This window comes from Onychostoma macrolepis, chromosome 01 (genome assembly GCF_012432095.1).
Source record: "Onychostoma macrolepis isolate SWU-2019 chromosome 01, ASM1243209v1, whole genome shotgun sequence".
Lineage (NCBI taxonomy): Eukaryota > Metazoa > Chordata > Actinopteri > Cypriniformes > Cyprinidae > Onychostoma > Onychostoma macrolepis.
Window position 1 is genome coordinate 20,301,145 of NC_081155.1, and position 15,547 is coordinate 20,316,691.

General features: G+C 37.1%; 1 protein-coding gene across 1 annotated transcript; it reads right to left on the reverse strand.

The window, feature by feature from the left end:
• Positions 1 to 607: 607 nt before the first annotated feature.
• On the reverse strand, positions 608 to 13,747 carry LOC131543789 (von Willebrand factor A domain-containing protein 7-like). The gene is made up of 11 exons (XM_058781571.1): positions 13,678 to 13,747; positions 7,972 to 8,158; positions 7,693 to 7,862; positions 7,175 to 7,287; positions 6,835 to 6,951; positions 4,558 to 4,752; positions 4,233 to 4,365; positions 2,311 to 2,463; positions 1,697 to 1,792; positions 1,295 to 1,560; positions 608 to 979 (listed from the first exon to the last, which is right to left on the reverse strand). Exons 1-11 carry the CDS (start codon positions 13,745 to 13,747, stop codon positions 608 to 610), a joined length of 1,872 nt encoding a protein of 623 aa, XP_058637554.1.
• Positions 13,748 to 15,547: the final 1,800 nt, after the last annotated feature.

Here is a 15,547-nt window from a genome sequence, read left to right on the forward strand (position 1 = left end):
TTCATTTAAAAACTGCATGTTGTGTTTACTTGTGTTATCTTTGATTAATATTTAAATTTGTTTGATGATCTGAAACATTAAAGTGTGACAAACAAACAAAAAAAAAAATCAGAAAGGGGGGCCAACACTTTTTCACACCACTGTATGTAGTAGATAGGTGTCAGTTTGCATTGAAATTTTAGGTCTAAGACAAAAACTCTCAGTTATCTGTGATTGGTGAAACTAAGTGATGCTGAAATATACACTTAAGCATTAAGATTCATTTAAAAAAAATAAGACAATATCCATGTTTATGATTGTGTTTATTATTCTTGGGGAATAAAAAGACTTTTAATAAGAGCTATGTGTGAACACAAGGGAACATTCAGAGGTAATCATTTATTTTGGAAATGGATTACAGGTTCTGTAAGGCAGATTTTCACCTGCTAAAAATCACCATGGAATAAAATGGACAGTTCTTATTACTTTCTGGAATAATATGGGTTTTTTTGTGTGTTTTTATTATTAAAAATAACTTCCACTCCCCTTAAATGATATCTTCATTGGTGATAAAAAAGTTAAGATATTAGTGTACAGTGTTACATGCAGTACTAAATGTTATTTAGAATCATACACAATGAGAAATGAAAAACCAGAAGAAAGTAAGACACATGGAAAGTGAGTAACATCCACTGAAAATATTATTTGCCGTGGAGACAGTGAGTCGCAGCGTGACATAATTCAGATCAGTGGATCCCGGAGCTTCTGCCTCAATAGTGAGTGTGACATCCGTCCCTGACTCGGTGTCTGAGGGTGCAGTGAGTGTGACGCTTCCTTGAGCGCTTCCCCCTGTTCCCAGGGTCAAAGAGCTGGGGAAAGACACGTTGAAGCCCTGGTCAGTCCGAGCTCTGATAGTATAGTTGCTGCCTGTAGCATTAGAGGCCACTGTAAAGTTGAGACTCAATGGGACTCCAGGCTGTGTAATGTTCTGTGACTGGGCCTGTGAAGGAACAGTTATGGTAAATATATGCTATTTGTCAAATACAGTAAGAGTTTATATTGTACTTTATTTTATTATTATTATTTAAAAATTTTTTTGTACAAAACTGTGATGTAAAATTAAGCTAATTTAGTTCAATAATGGTTGTAAATTACAGTGTGAAATTTCTAAGATACGCTATATATGCTTACGTGGATTAGGAAGTACTCCTGATAGGATGGTGCTACGGAGTATGAATGATTAGTTAGAGTATTATGCCTGAACTATGTATTTATTTGTGTTTACAAACACAGCTCTTTGACATATATTTCTCACCGTGACTGTTATTCTAGATCCTTTATGTTGGGTGGGTGACTGCCTCTGGAATCGACTAGCCGACGACGAATCATTCAACAGCCCTTTCAGCTGCACCACAAACGGCCACTCTGGGATTCTGTCTATGCTGACCAGGAAGTCTGTCGCACCGACAGATTTGATAGTTCCACTGACAACACCAGATCCTGAAGCTTCAACTAGAAGCACGTCAGTCACTGCGACTGAATCTCCTCCGGTCACAGAGACATAGAAAGTAGCGTTCCGACCTGATCAGCAATCAGAAAAACTCATTTGAAATGTTAAGCAGTGTTTGTGAGGAAAAAAAATTATAATAATAAAAATTTGAATTTGTGTAGATTTAATCTAGTAAAAATACATTTGAGGAAGATAGCAATATTATACCAATAAAAGGGCGGGTGAAAGTCTGTCCCCACGAGTCTTCGTGACCTCCCTTAAATATCTCCACAAAGTAAAAGTGGATGTCCACAGAACTCTGACCTGTATTTACAATTGAAGGAATATAGAGATGCATATGCATTGACTTTGCTTTGGCAAACTGAAAGTCTAAATAATTTATAATAATCGACAGCATGACGGTTTGCATTGTATTTTGTCAGAGTAGCCAACAATGTTCTTTCAAATTACATGGCAGCAAAACTTTAAAAACTGTAACAAATTCTTGCTGGTGTCAATGTCATGCTTTTACTGCAAAACATTTTTACATTAACAGTTATTTCGTTTACAATGTATTCACAAACTTCTAGAAACGTCATAGTTTTGCAAGCATGGACTTTCAATGGATGGACAAAATTGATGAACAAATATAAAATGTCTTCATTTGTGTTCTAAAGATGAACTGAAGTCTTGTAGGTTTAGAACAACATGCAGGCGAGTAATTGAAGATCATTTAAATTTTTACAAATAGATACAAATCCCCGTAAATTGAAATGACTAATTAAAAAGATGACTGGTTCCAAAAAAAATTTACAAGTCACATGCAGAAATAAAATGTTTACCAAAGACTTTAAGGGTGTAGGAGCTTGTGGAGTTTATACTGATCTTCCATTCCCCTGTCTGTTTAGCAGAGTTGAGTTTTACTCTCCTTAAATTCCCAATAGTCAGGATGCTGCCCAGAGGACCATCTGCCACTGAACCTGGCTGAGACATACCTGAAGGTGTGGGGACAAAACATTACATTAACATTACACAAAAGGGAAGAGAAAGTCATAGACCCAGGCAGGTGCTGTTCATTCAAAAGCTAAATGCAGAAAATATGACAGGGCATATGCATTCTTGCTCTCGGCTTCACTCACCGGAGGCGACTAGATATCTCTACACTGGAATCGACAAAGCGATCGTTGCAAATAATTTTAACTCTGTGTCAGTACGTCATAAATAGAACAAGGCATCAGTTTAATCAAAGACTATAGAATACCCAAGACGTGTCACTCGTATAGTTTTGAATGGGGAAAAATGCAACGCTCAATATGGCTGCTCAATCACAGGAAGCCCCGCCTTCTGAATGAAAGAGCCAATCGCTAATCAGTAAAGTCAGCGTGTCACTGCAGCTGCCATTAAAAGTCCCGGTTGCTGTAGAAACAGTCGGCGTTCTGAGACGTGCGCTGAGGACTGAGCATGCGCAATGGCTGATCTAGCCTGAGAAATAAGCTTTTTATAACGCTATTTGAGCAAAAGAAACAACATTAATGATACAGTTGTTGTCAGATTTCTTTGGTGATTTCAAATATGAAATTTAATCGTAAGCTTAGTGAACAGTTTTGAAGAATTTGATGTTTCCCCATTCAAAGAGATAGGAGCTGCACTTGTTCAACGTTATCACGCTGGATCTGGATCAGCACTTGCGCCGCCACGCGCTTGTGTCATGTACTGTCGTGAACACACATCCACAAGAGAAACAGTAGAGATGAAAATGTGGAATAAAATCGTTATTTTTGTTTTCTTTGCACAAAACGTATTCTCGTGGCTTCATAAAATTACAGTAGACAGACTGATGTCACATGGACTACTTTGTCGACCATCTTGGTACTTTTCTGGACATTGATCGTGTAAGGACCCTTGCTGTCTATGGGAGGGTCTGAGAGCTCTCAGATTAAAACAAAAATATCATAATTTGTGTTCCGAAGATGAACAGAGGTCTTACAGGTTTGGAACGACATGGGGGTGAGTAATTAATGACAGAATTTTCATTTTTGGGTGAACTATCCCTTTAACAGCAGCAATCGTTGTCCCCTAACATGTTTAAAGTTTATGGCCCATCTAACTCGGAAACTGGAGTATCAAAATATTCTCAGAGTAGTAAATAATACTACTTCAGAGGCCGTTCATGTCCAATTTCTAATTAGAAAACTTGTATTTATGATAATTTCGATAGCACATGAAGGCAGCATAAAGCGTAAAGTGCAATGTGAGTGCAGGACAGCGGGGGAGTGGGGAGGGGGCACAATCGTGCTCGGGCTCGGTTCAAGACAACCGTGCCCAGTGTGAGTATACCCTAAGATAATGAGAGCTGAACAAGGCAACTAAAGAAACAGGAACTCAATACAAAACATTTGGACATACAACTAACAGTCACAAAACATGACAGATACCAACTGAATTGCACTAGTTAGGCTATCTGTTGTTCATCTGTTACACAAGTAGGACTCCTAGACAGCATATCTCTGATCAGAATGCTAAATAAATCAGTTTTTCTGTCCTTAATCATCCAGGGCGCTCCTAGTGTCCTGGATGATTAAGCAAAGAAAAAAATATTTTTCTATGCTTAATCATCCTGGACGCTCCTAGTGTCCTGGATGATTAAGCACAGAAAAAATTATTTTTCTATGCTTAATCATCCAGGACGCTCCTAGTGTCCTGGATGATTAAGCACAGAAAAAATTATTTATTTAGCATTCTGATCAGAGATATGCTGGCTGACCTGTAGGGCTGTAGAGGGTAAAGGATAGAGAATCTCCATTGAGACACACTGTCACATTGGATAGAGTTGGATCCAGCACAAAAGAATAGTTTTCTGCCTTGGATGAATTTCCCTTTATCTGAAGAACAGTCACCTTCAAGAAACACATTTGGAAAACAATTATTTCCAAGAACAGCACAAAATAGTAACAAAGCATTTAGATTAGGATAAGATTGGTTGCATAATGCAAATTTATACTTACAGACAGTACATTATAAAAGACATCTATTTATAATAGTGATGATAGGAGTTGATATATTGAGCTCAAAGCATTGTTAGAACTTACCAGGTCAGCGATGATTACATCCTTAATAACTGAAGTGACTTGAGGAAATGTAGTGTCTGTGATCTCCATGGCCTGTCCACCAGAAACATGGGCCAGGTCTCTGTACAACTGTGTGTCTGACAGAGACATTAATCTCGTTGGCGAGACATCTTTTTCACTACGCAATGAGAAGGAGCTTGTAAGCAGGAAGTTGACCTGGATGGTGGGAGGAAGAGAGAAAATAGTTAAAATGTACACAGGGCTGCATGGGTAGATTACTTACAAGTTGTAGTCCATTACTGATTCCAAATTGCATGTCAAAAACTGTAATGTAATGTAATGTAATCCATTACATTACACATTTTAGGTAATATAGTTGTAAGAATTACAGAACCTCAGACACTTTGAACTTCTGAGATGGACAACACCAACACGGTGCATTAACATACAGACATCTGTCTCCACATCCCACTGAGAGAAAATGCGGGAAAACGCCTCTCTCACATATGCATCAGTTCCTTTTGATCCTCTTCTTTCCCCTCACCCATCCTTCCCTCCACTCTGCTCAAAATGGTCAATAGTAGATTGTAATGTTCTACATGAATGCAAGTGATATTTACAGTCATGTTTGGTATCATTTGAATTGTCTCAGGGCGTCTGGTACAATGGGCTCATTCTTACAAAAAGTAAACTAAAAGGTAATACAGAGTAATAAGAGTTTAGAGATATTTTGCACACTGTAGAGGGCGGGTCAGTTTCCAGTGGTTTCTATGCAAAATTACCTTTTGTCCCAAAAGGTGTTAACTCGGTCAATGCAAATTCCAATCGTTAGCTCCTGTCTCCATCTCGGGGGATGTGGGTGTTGGTCTGGGGTACTTAAGGAAATGTTGCAAAAGGATCGGCGCGTTTTCTGTAGCCAGAAGCCCGTAGTGTGGTGTGTCTCTATACTTCACACTATGTATTTCTATAAAGTCAGGTATGCATCTTTTACTTGTAGATTCATCTTTGAGAATTCGATGTTTTGTATTGATATGATTTGATATATCTGAATTGGCTATGTAATTGACATAATACATATTTACCTGACTGATAATAAATTGTTACATTTGATCTTATTCTGTTTTACTCTGTAATTATTGACTCTAGTAGAATACCGTTGTATCCTTGTTAGCGACATGAGCACCTGAATGAACGAGTAAATATAAAGTAAAGAGTCACTAGAATAATCAAATATCAGAAGAAAACTAATTAGAAATAGACAAACAACCAATTTGCATTTCAACCTAAATTCGAGGTTATAATAAAATGGAGTCAGATTAGTTAATAAAAATGGAGTCAGATTTGAAGTTAACCTAGATTTAATAACTTTGCGCGCTGAAAATACCGAACACGCAGGAAACCTTCACCCACGATTGGATACCGTCCTTGGACCAAATTCGTGGGCCTTACATAGTCTTTTAGATTACTTTTAGATTACTTTTGATTACCACGTCCATCACATTGATTTAAATAGGAGAATCTTGTACTAAAATACAAAGAGAAATAAAAAATATTCCATTTTTTGTTATTAACATGATGTGCATTAAACATTGCATTATATCGTGATTTCCCAAACTGGGTTTTGTGAAGGAACTGATTTTTAAAGTTTGAGTTTAATGAAAAAAATTGGGAGAATCAATAAATTATGAATAATTTATTGCTGTTGTGTGAATGATATGTAATCATGTAATCAAAAAAAGTAACTGTAGACTGATTGCGAGTATTTGTAAATGAAATATAATCTAATTACAAGTACGGTATTTAATTTTTGGGTAACACTTTATTTTAAGGTGTCCTTGATATACATATTACATGTACTTACTATTATAATAACAATAAATTATACATAATTACATGCAAGTAACCCTAGGCCAAACCCTTATTTTAACCCTTACCATATAGTAAGTACATGTAGTTAATTAATATTACTCAGTACTTAAATGTATAAATACACTGGAACAAGGACACCTTAAAATAAAGTGCAACCAATTTTTGAAATCTGACTACGTAATCCAGATTGCATGTAATCACATACTACCCATCACTCAAAGTACACTTCACAATAAGGTTCCATTTGCTAACATTAGTTAATGCATTATGTATCATGAACTAGTAATTAACCATTTTTACAGCATTTCTTAATCATGATTAATGCATGTTTTATGTATTATTGTTTACTGTTGATTCACGATACCTAATGCATTAACTAATGTTAACTAAAAAGAAATCTGTTTTTAGAAATCTGAAGCAGACACTCACTCTTGACTGGGTGTATTCCATCATGGCCTCAACTGTGGTTTTTAATTCTGAGTCCTTTGCTGCAGCATCAGTGAAAACAAAAATGTCTGATGATGGAGGTGCTTGTGTCAGTGTCAACTGTATATCCATGAAACAACAAAACAGAACAAAAGGACAAAAAACATATATATATATATATATATATATATATATAAGGTAAACCTATTAATTGACAATATTTTTTTTTATCTAAACCTTTGTAATATTATTTTATATGTTTTTGTGCATACTAATTTCAGTATGAACTTTAACTAGCTTAATCAATGCTTAAATAATGGTCCAAACACACACACAAACACACCAGGAGTGCTGACAGGCACATATTCAAGAGGTTTCCACCATCAGATGCTAAAAGAGAATTAATATATTCTTTGAATGTGTCTGCATTCCCAGTCCGAATCAGAGGTCCAGAATCTGTCATCAGAAACACACACACATTACAGAGACCAATAACAGCGCATTTTAAACATAAAATGTGCCTGGTCCATGTATCTCACATGTATAAAATTCTGACCTACTATCTGAATGTCACAGCAGAAATCGAGACTCATCAAAACAGGCAATGTTTCTCCAATCTACTTTTGGTGAGCACACTGTAGCTTCACTTTTTCTGTTCTCAACTGAACTGAACTTTGCCTGTCTATTAGTTTGAATCAGTCTGTTGAGTCTCCTCTCACCTGCTGCATAGCACCAACAACCATTCCATATTCATAGTCACCAAACTATTCATAGCATCAAACTATGAAGGAAAACCAATTTAACCAGCAGTGGCCCTGAAACAATTTGAAAAGTGCTATATTTTAAGCACAATAGATGTACCCTGGTCATTAAATGTGACTAGAGCATATTCTGAAGGTTCCTCTGATGTTCCTCTCCTGTTGTCTATTATACTGAAGCACACCCTCTTGAACACTTCAATGTAATTAGAAAAACTGCTGGTGGTGTCAAACACAAAAGCCAGAACTGAAGTCTGAGTGAGGCCCATCAATCTAAAAAGAGAGATAGGGGAATGAAAAATGTACAGTATGGACATATTTTTCTAAAAACTCGTGTGTTCCTTGAAAGAATCAAAATCATAGAGGTTTAGAAACATCATACCGAAGAAAGGCTACATTGCCTGTGGCCAGTCGGATGTCTTCCAGCAGTTCCATAGTAGCTCTGATGACCATTTCAGCAGCACGCTGGTGAAGGTAACCATGACTTGAGCTGATGTCATCCTTATTGATGCCTCCAGTGGGTTCTCTTGAACTGGTCCTGTCAAACAAGCCACCGTGGCTACATTTGCCTGACAGACAATTTTTACGGAAATGTTGAAAAAAAAGTGTTTTAAGTGTCAGCATCTCTCTACTCTCAGAATCAAACAAATCAAATGTCCAGTTCGGGGGGGAAAAAACTTCATTCTTCAGTATGTCTCGGTTACGTACACAACCCTCGTTCCTTGATGGAGGGAATGGAGACGTTACTTGGGAGCCCCAATCATCTCTGATTTTAAGAGAAAACGCCAATGAAATTTGGCAAGTGGATTATGCATGCTGAGCCACTCCCGGTGCATAGGGGTATAAATTGGCGACAGGTGTATGAAGGTATTTTTGGTGCAAAACAACTGAGCATCTGTGACAGCGGAATTTGTAGTTGTAGAGAATACACATTTGTATCAGTAAATTTGAAGTCACAGACAAAAGTTGCAAACTTGTAGATTTTTTTCTCTTTACCACAAACACAACACAACAGTTACATCTTCTCGGATCCTTCATTGCAGGTACACAAATTCTATTCTACGAATCACAAATCAAGAAACTCCTATGCTCACATGTTTTGCTACTATTGCTGCAGTGAATATGGTGCAAAACACATACATCAAACACCTGCATCAAAAATGTGAAGTCACAGACGAATTTTGTACATCCACAAATCAGTATGTGAATTCAGATTTGCACACTTGTAGAATGTTTTCTTACATATATATTTTTTTTCTTGGATGTTTTTTCTAGCACAAACACAAGTGCATATAACGACAACAGCGTGAATCTGCTGCTACGAGTCTCAGATGCTGTTTTTCGCTTGCAAATGACAACCCAGCCAACAAAATGACGTAACTGTTACGTAACTGCAACGTAATCTGGTGACCAAAGTTATGTCATATGGCAACCGGAAAAAAAAAACCTGAAAGGTGCGTATACGTCGCCACAACGTAACTTTGTGACGTTGCCAGTAAGTAACTGCGACGTCATGACAACGTCATGGATCAATAGTTGTGTGCTGGTAATCAGTTGGTTATTTTTAATGATTATTTATTTTCTCTTGGCGGACATGCAGTAGTTAAACCTAAGTTATGTCCTCATATGCCCAAACTAATGTAAAGGCTGTTCCACAGCTGTGAATGATGAATACAGACTCAAAATGAATTCAGTTCATTTATTTTGAAAAACACACAAGTATGAACATCAAAATACACTCAAATTATTAATAAAAACATAGGAAATAGAGTGAAATATGAACGAAAGCATTCGGGATGTTCAGTGCTCAGCATCCATTTAAACAGATATGCTATGCTAGCATAACATTTGCTAGCAGACATTTCAGATAATTAAGGAAAGATACCATAATCAATAGGGCTGAACAATTAATTGCATTTGCGATAATATCGCGATATGAAAACATTTTTCAACAGCAGAGGCTGCAATTACATTCTGTCATGTGACAAGCAAGAGTAAAGAGGTGTGTTCCACTTGAAGATGATCAGTGAAAGACATCAAAGTACGGCGAGAGAAAGCATAATATATTAATATTAAGACCCTTTAACATGGGACGCGGCAGTCGCGAATGTCTAGTTTATTTTCAATGGGAGACATGCCGAAAGCGGCAAACCGCGGGCGGTTTCGCTGACGGCGCGGAGGTGGAGCGCACCCAAAATAATGCCGCTTCCACGAGCACAGCGCTTCGCGGCAGGCGCCGCCAAAGATAAAAATATTTTATCTTTTTGTAAGACTCAGCGGCAGCCACGTCAGCTTTAACCAATTACTGAACAGAATATTAACACCCAATCATAGAACAGTTCACTGAGCTCTTGTGTTGAAAACATGATGATGTATGTATTCTTATTTATTTATTTAAAGTCTGTCTAAAGTTAACAGACAGTGTTTAAAAAGTGCAATCCACATGTTTACATATATGTTTATTACAGTGACTTTGAATTAATTACCTAAATACTGTGTGTGGTAAAGCAACAGATTTGTTTTTATATTTCTGCAATCTACTTTAGTTTGTGTGATTTGTTACTGACTTTCAAAGTAATGTTTACACCAGGCTTATTTGTCAGTGCTTTATGTTGTCATAATTATTATGCTTACAAGGCTGGAAGTTCAATAAATCAGTCAATATACTACTGTGATTGACTGTAGTTGTTAATAATGTCATTCATATCAATTCACCTAATTTCATCGTAACATATAGGCCTGGCCTACAGAAAAGAACATGTATGTTTAATCTATGTAATATTGTGTTGGTCATACTATACAATGATTTAAAGAGCTTTAAAAAAAAGAATTGCATATTAAATCGCAATCGCAATATTGGTAAAAAAAAAATCGCAATTAGATTATTTTCCAAAATCGTTCAGCCCTAATAATCACAGAGGTATAAATATTAACAAAAGTGCTTAAAATAGACTGTGGGTAATGTTACTTAACTAATCTGAGGCATACACTTTTTTTTTTTTTTTGGTATAACTGACGAAAGACGCAGAGAAATGTCAGATGTGTCCTCTCCAGCCGCTGATGTGATGTTTCTGCGGTTGCCAAGGTAACTCTCAACGGCCACCAGTACTATACATAACAATAATAATATTTTTTGAAAAAAAAAATGGTTTTAACGTCTTTCCAGAGTTCAATAACTTTATTTTATACATTTATAAACCTATTTATTTGTTATCAATTGTAAGACTGACCTCGAATTCTTCTGTCAGACACAGTTGAAGTAGCTAAAAAGTGCAAATGAAGATTTGATTTGATTGACTTTATTAATCCCAAAGGGAAATTTACCTTACAGCAAGCTCACCACACAATAAATAGAAAAAAATAAATAAATACTGCACAATACTGTATTTCATACAGCCCCTTGTTTCAAGCATCACATATCTACACCATGTTATACAAAATACAATTTAAAATTCTACATCAGTCATCTAATATGACACTGATTATATAATCTAATGGCTGTTAGTAAAAATGACTTTTTATATCGTTCCTTGTAACACCGGGGCTGAATTAATCTTGAGCTAAAAGTACTCACACAGGCTTGTTTCATAAAGAGGATGACAATCTTGATTCATTATACTGACCAGTTTATCAGTCATTCTATCCTGCGCTATCACATCAATAGTGGGCAACAGACAACCCACCACAGAACCTGCCTTTTTTATCAGCTTATTGAGTTTGTTTTTCTCCTTCTCCAACAATCCCCCTCCCCAGCAGGTGACAGCATACAATATCACAGAAGATACCACAGAATCATAAAAGGTCTTCAACAGTACCTGGCATACACCAAAGGATCTCAGTCGCCTTGACTCTGGCCCTTCTTATAAACCTCTATTGTATTGTCAGACCAATCAAGCTTGTTATTCAAATGTACACCCAGGTACTTATATGACGTGACAATCTCAATTTCTGACTCTTGTATATTCACTGGCACCACTTTATGAGAATATCTACTAAAATCAACCACAATTTCCTTGGTCTTACTAGCATTAAGCCTAAGACAATTTGTTTCACACCAGTCCACAAAACTCTTTAAAAGCTCCCTATATTCACTCTCATCATGATCCTTTATACAGCCAACAATTGCAGAATCATCAGAAAATTTCTGAAGATGACAGTTTTTGGAGTACTGAAAAAAATCTAATGTATAAAAAGTAAATAAAAAAACGGAGCTAAAACCATTCCTTGAGGAACACCAGTGTTACACGTAACTACTTGGGACACGCAGTTATGCATCCTTACATACTGTGGTCTGTTTGAGAGGTAGTCCATTAACCAACTGACCATACTCTGGTGTAATCCAGCATTTTCTAATTTATTCTAGAGTAATGCAGGCTGGATAGTGTTGAATGCACTAGAAAAGTCAAAAAATGTGATTCTAACGGTGTTACCTGAAGTCTCTAAATAACTTAGAGATTTATATAAAAGATAAATAATTGCATCATCAACCCCAACACCAGTTTTGTAAGCGAAACTGCAGTTTATCCTCAGCAGCACACAATAACTGTTTAATATAATTTAAGACCAACCTCTCAAAAACCTTCATCAACTGAGCCGTTAAAGCTGTTGGTCTATAATGTGAGAACTCAGTGGGATTAGTTTTCTTAGGGACTGGTACTAAAGATGATGTCTTCCATAAAACAGGTACCCTTTCTAAGCGCAAACTCAAATTAAAAATATATTGAATTACCCAACAGATTTGATCAGCACAGGCTTTAAGAAGTTCAGCACTAATACCATCAGGGCCTGCAGATTTCTTCTTTTTAATTGTCCTTAACCTACTTCTTACTTGTTCCATTGATACAGCAAACTTAGGAACGGACTCACAAGTGGGAAAATAAGATGATCTTAAAACTGAAGGAGGATGTAAATAGGAATATACCATCTGGACAGGAAAATTTTAAATCACTAGATCCTCCATCAAATCTATTAAAAAATATATTCATTTCATCCACCCACGTCTGTCCACCAAAGGCAGTATATCCCTGTACTCTATTTCCATTACCAGACATCCTGTTTAAATCACTCCATATCTCTCTCACATTCTTCTGTTGTAACTTTTGTTCCATTTTTAATTTATAACCCTCCTTCCCCTCAATTTTAACTTTTAATAATTTCTGTACCCGTTTCAGCTTCTCTCTATCACCCACAAAACGCCTTTAGCTCAAGGGTAACCCATGGCTTGTTATTTGAGTAACATTTAACCTTTTTGGTGGGTACTGTGTTATCAACACAAAAGTTCATATAGTCTGTAATACACTCTGTTAAACTATCGATGTCCTCGTCATACGATTTACATAGAACTTCCCAATCCGTCATCTCAAAACAATCCATTAATGCCTCATAGACCGAATCAGACCATACTTTCACTGTTCTAGTAGTTGGCGGCTGCTTCCTCACAGCCAGAACATAAATAGATCTAATATAAACAAGATTATGGTCCGATCATCCCAAAGGAGGAAGCGGTGAAAAACCATAGGCGTTTTTCATATTTGCATATAACAAGTCCAAAGTTTTATAGTCTCTCATATCACAGTCCACATACTGAGTAAACGTGGGGAGAGTATTATCTAGAGAAGCTTGATTAAAATCACCCGAAATAATAATAAGTGATTTAGGATATTTTGACTGCATCCTGGCTGTAATAGTGTTAATATGTTCACAAGCATTATTCACATTGGCCGAAGGATACACCATTATGGATATCACGTAAGAAAATTCTTGAGGCAAATAATATGGCCTCATTCTCACAGCCAATAATTCAATATCCTTATTACACAGTTTTTCTTTCACCGTGATGTGTCCTTGGCAGCACCAGCGTTCATTAACAAACAGTGCCAGTCCACCTCCTTTACTCTTACACTCTCAGAAATAAAGGTACAAAAGCTGTCACTGGAGCGGTACCTTTTCAAAAGGTATATGTTTGTACCTAAAGGCACATATTAGCACTTAAAGTGTACACATTAGAACCTAATAGGTACAAAAGTGTACCTTTTGAAAAGGTACCACCCCAGTGACAGCTTTTGTACCTTTATTTCTGAGAGTGTACCAGTCTCCACAGCGCACCTGTCCCCACGTACTAGATGAAAGCGATCCAATGTAACAACTGAGTCCGGCATTCTCTCCTTCAACCAAGTCTCAGTAAAACACATAAAACTGCACTCACGATACTCCCATTACATCCTTGCAAGTGCCGCTAACTCCTCCATCTTGTTCCCTAGAGATCGAACGTTTTCCATTATGATAACAGGTAAAGATGGCTTGTATCGTCTTTTCTTTAATCGGCGTTTCACTCCTACTCTGCACCCCCTTCTTCTTCTCCTCAGATCCACAGGAATATCCATTCTTGGTACAGATGACATCGCTGTATGCTGAAGTGCCAAAAGTTGTTCTCTTGAGTAAATCACAGAGTCAAAGTTTTCTGCACTTGACACTGCCCCCGAAGTTCCAATTAAAAATGCCAAAAAAGAATCAGAATCCAGTGCTTTCTGATGCTCTCAAACCTAAGGCCGCACATCACAGTCCTCAAACATTGATTAAAAACATTCAGAGCTGCTGCGACAGGCTGCCACATACACGGTGCCATCTTGGTTCGGAACTTAGAACCAGTTCGGAACCTAGAACCTAACCTAGAGCAACTTTCGGGAGCGACAGCCAATAGGAAAGAAGACAGTAGAGCTTATGTGATTGTTCTCCTCTCAGCCGTAGATACACATATGCAATGGAAGAAAAAGTGTCAAGGCAACCAGTATTGAGAACGCCCACTAGCGACCTCATCGCCAGCCCTGGCGACATGCAGCGATAAAAGTCGCTGCTAGTGTGAACGGGGCTTAAGGCAGAAAGTCATCTACTGTTTGATCTAGGAATGCATTATAAGGAATGGATTATAAATTTAATGATTTGTGATGGATTATCAACTAATTATGCACCTTCCTTGTAGAAAAAAAAAACATTTGAGAGCTGCGAGCATCTTCTGGAGCGGACAGCAGCAAATACCAATAAAGGTACATTTTCTTTCTTTATCTGAAATCACTCACTGTGATACTGTACATTTGTTAATAGTTTAAATACATTAAAAATATATATATATAATCATCTTGTATATGACACTCTGATAATAATCAATTTAATTAACAGGTTAATCAATCTTTATAAAGCCTCTTTGTGAGTTGAAGCAGGGATGGGCAAAATTGGAACTGGAGGGCCACTGTCCTGCAGTGTTTAGCTTTAACCCTAATCAAACACACCTCAACCAGCTAACTTAATTAGGATTACTAGAAGTCTACAGGTAGGTGAGTTTTATCAGGGTTGGAGCTAAACTCGTTTAATATTTAAGCAAATGTATATACTGTGTAAACAAATGTACAGTGTAACGGTGAGTGATTTATTGGTTGCTGCGGTCTGCTCCAGAAGATGCTTGCGCAGCTCCTTTTTCCCCTCCGTGCTCAAACTAGCTCTTCTGATTGGCCAAACTTCTCTGATCTCTGAAGAATGCCCGCTGCTACAGCTGCACAAATCACTTTTGCTCCATATTTTACACAACGGTGCAAAACTGATCATTTGAAACTTGTCATTTGCAAGCGAAAAACAGCATCTGAGACTCGTAGCAGCAAATTCACGCTGTTGTCGTTATATGCACTTGTGTTTGTGCTAGAAAAAACAACCAAGAAAAAAAATGTATATGTAAGAAAATATTCTACAAGTGTGCAAATCTCATTGCTAGAATTAACATAGTGATTTGCGGATATACAAAATTTGTCCATGATTTTTGATGCAGGTGTGTGAATGTGTTTTGCACCATATACACTGCAGCAATAGTAGCAAAACATGTGAGCATAAGATTTTCTTGATTTCTTGATACACAAATCCTAATCCATGGAATAGGATTTGTGTATCTGCAATGAAGGATTCGAGAAGGT

Coding starts and splice junctions, on each gene's coding strand:
- LOC131543789 (XM_058781571.1), bottom strand. CDS start 13,747: ATGCCGGACTCAGTTGTTACATTGGATCGCTTTCATCTAGTACGTGGG. Junction 8,159..13,677: donor CAGGTGCGCTGTGGAGACTG/GTACACTCTCAG, acceptor ATTGTCTGTCAG/GCAAATGTAGCCACGGTGGC. Junction 2,464..4,232: donor TACCCTCTACAGCCCTACAG/GTCAGCCAGCAT, acceptor CCACACCTTCAG/GTATGTCTCAGCCAGGTTCA.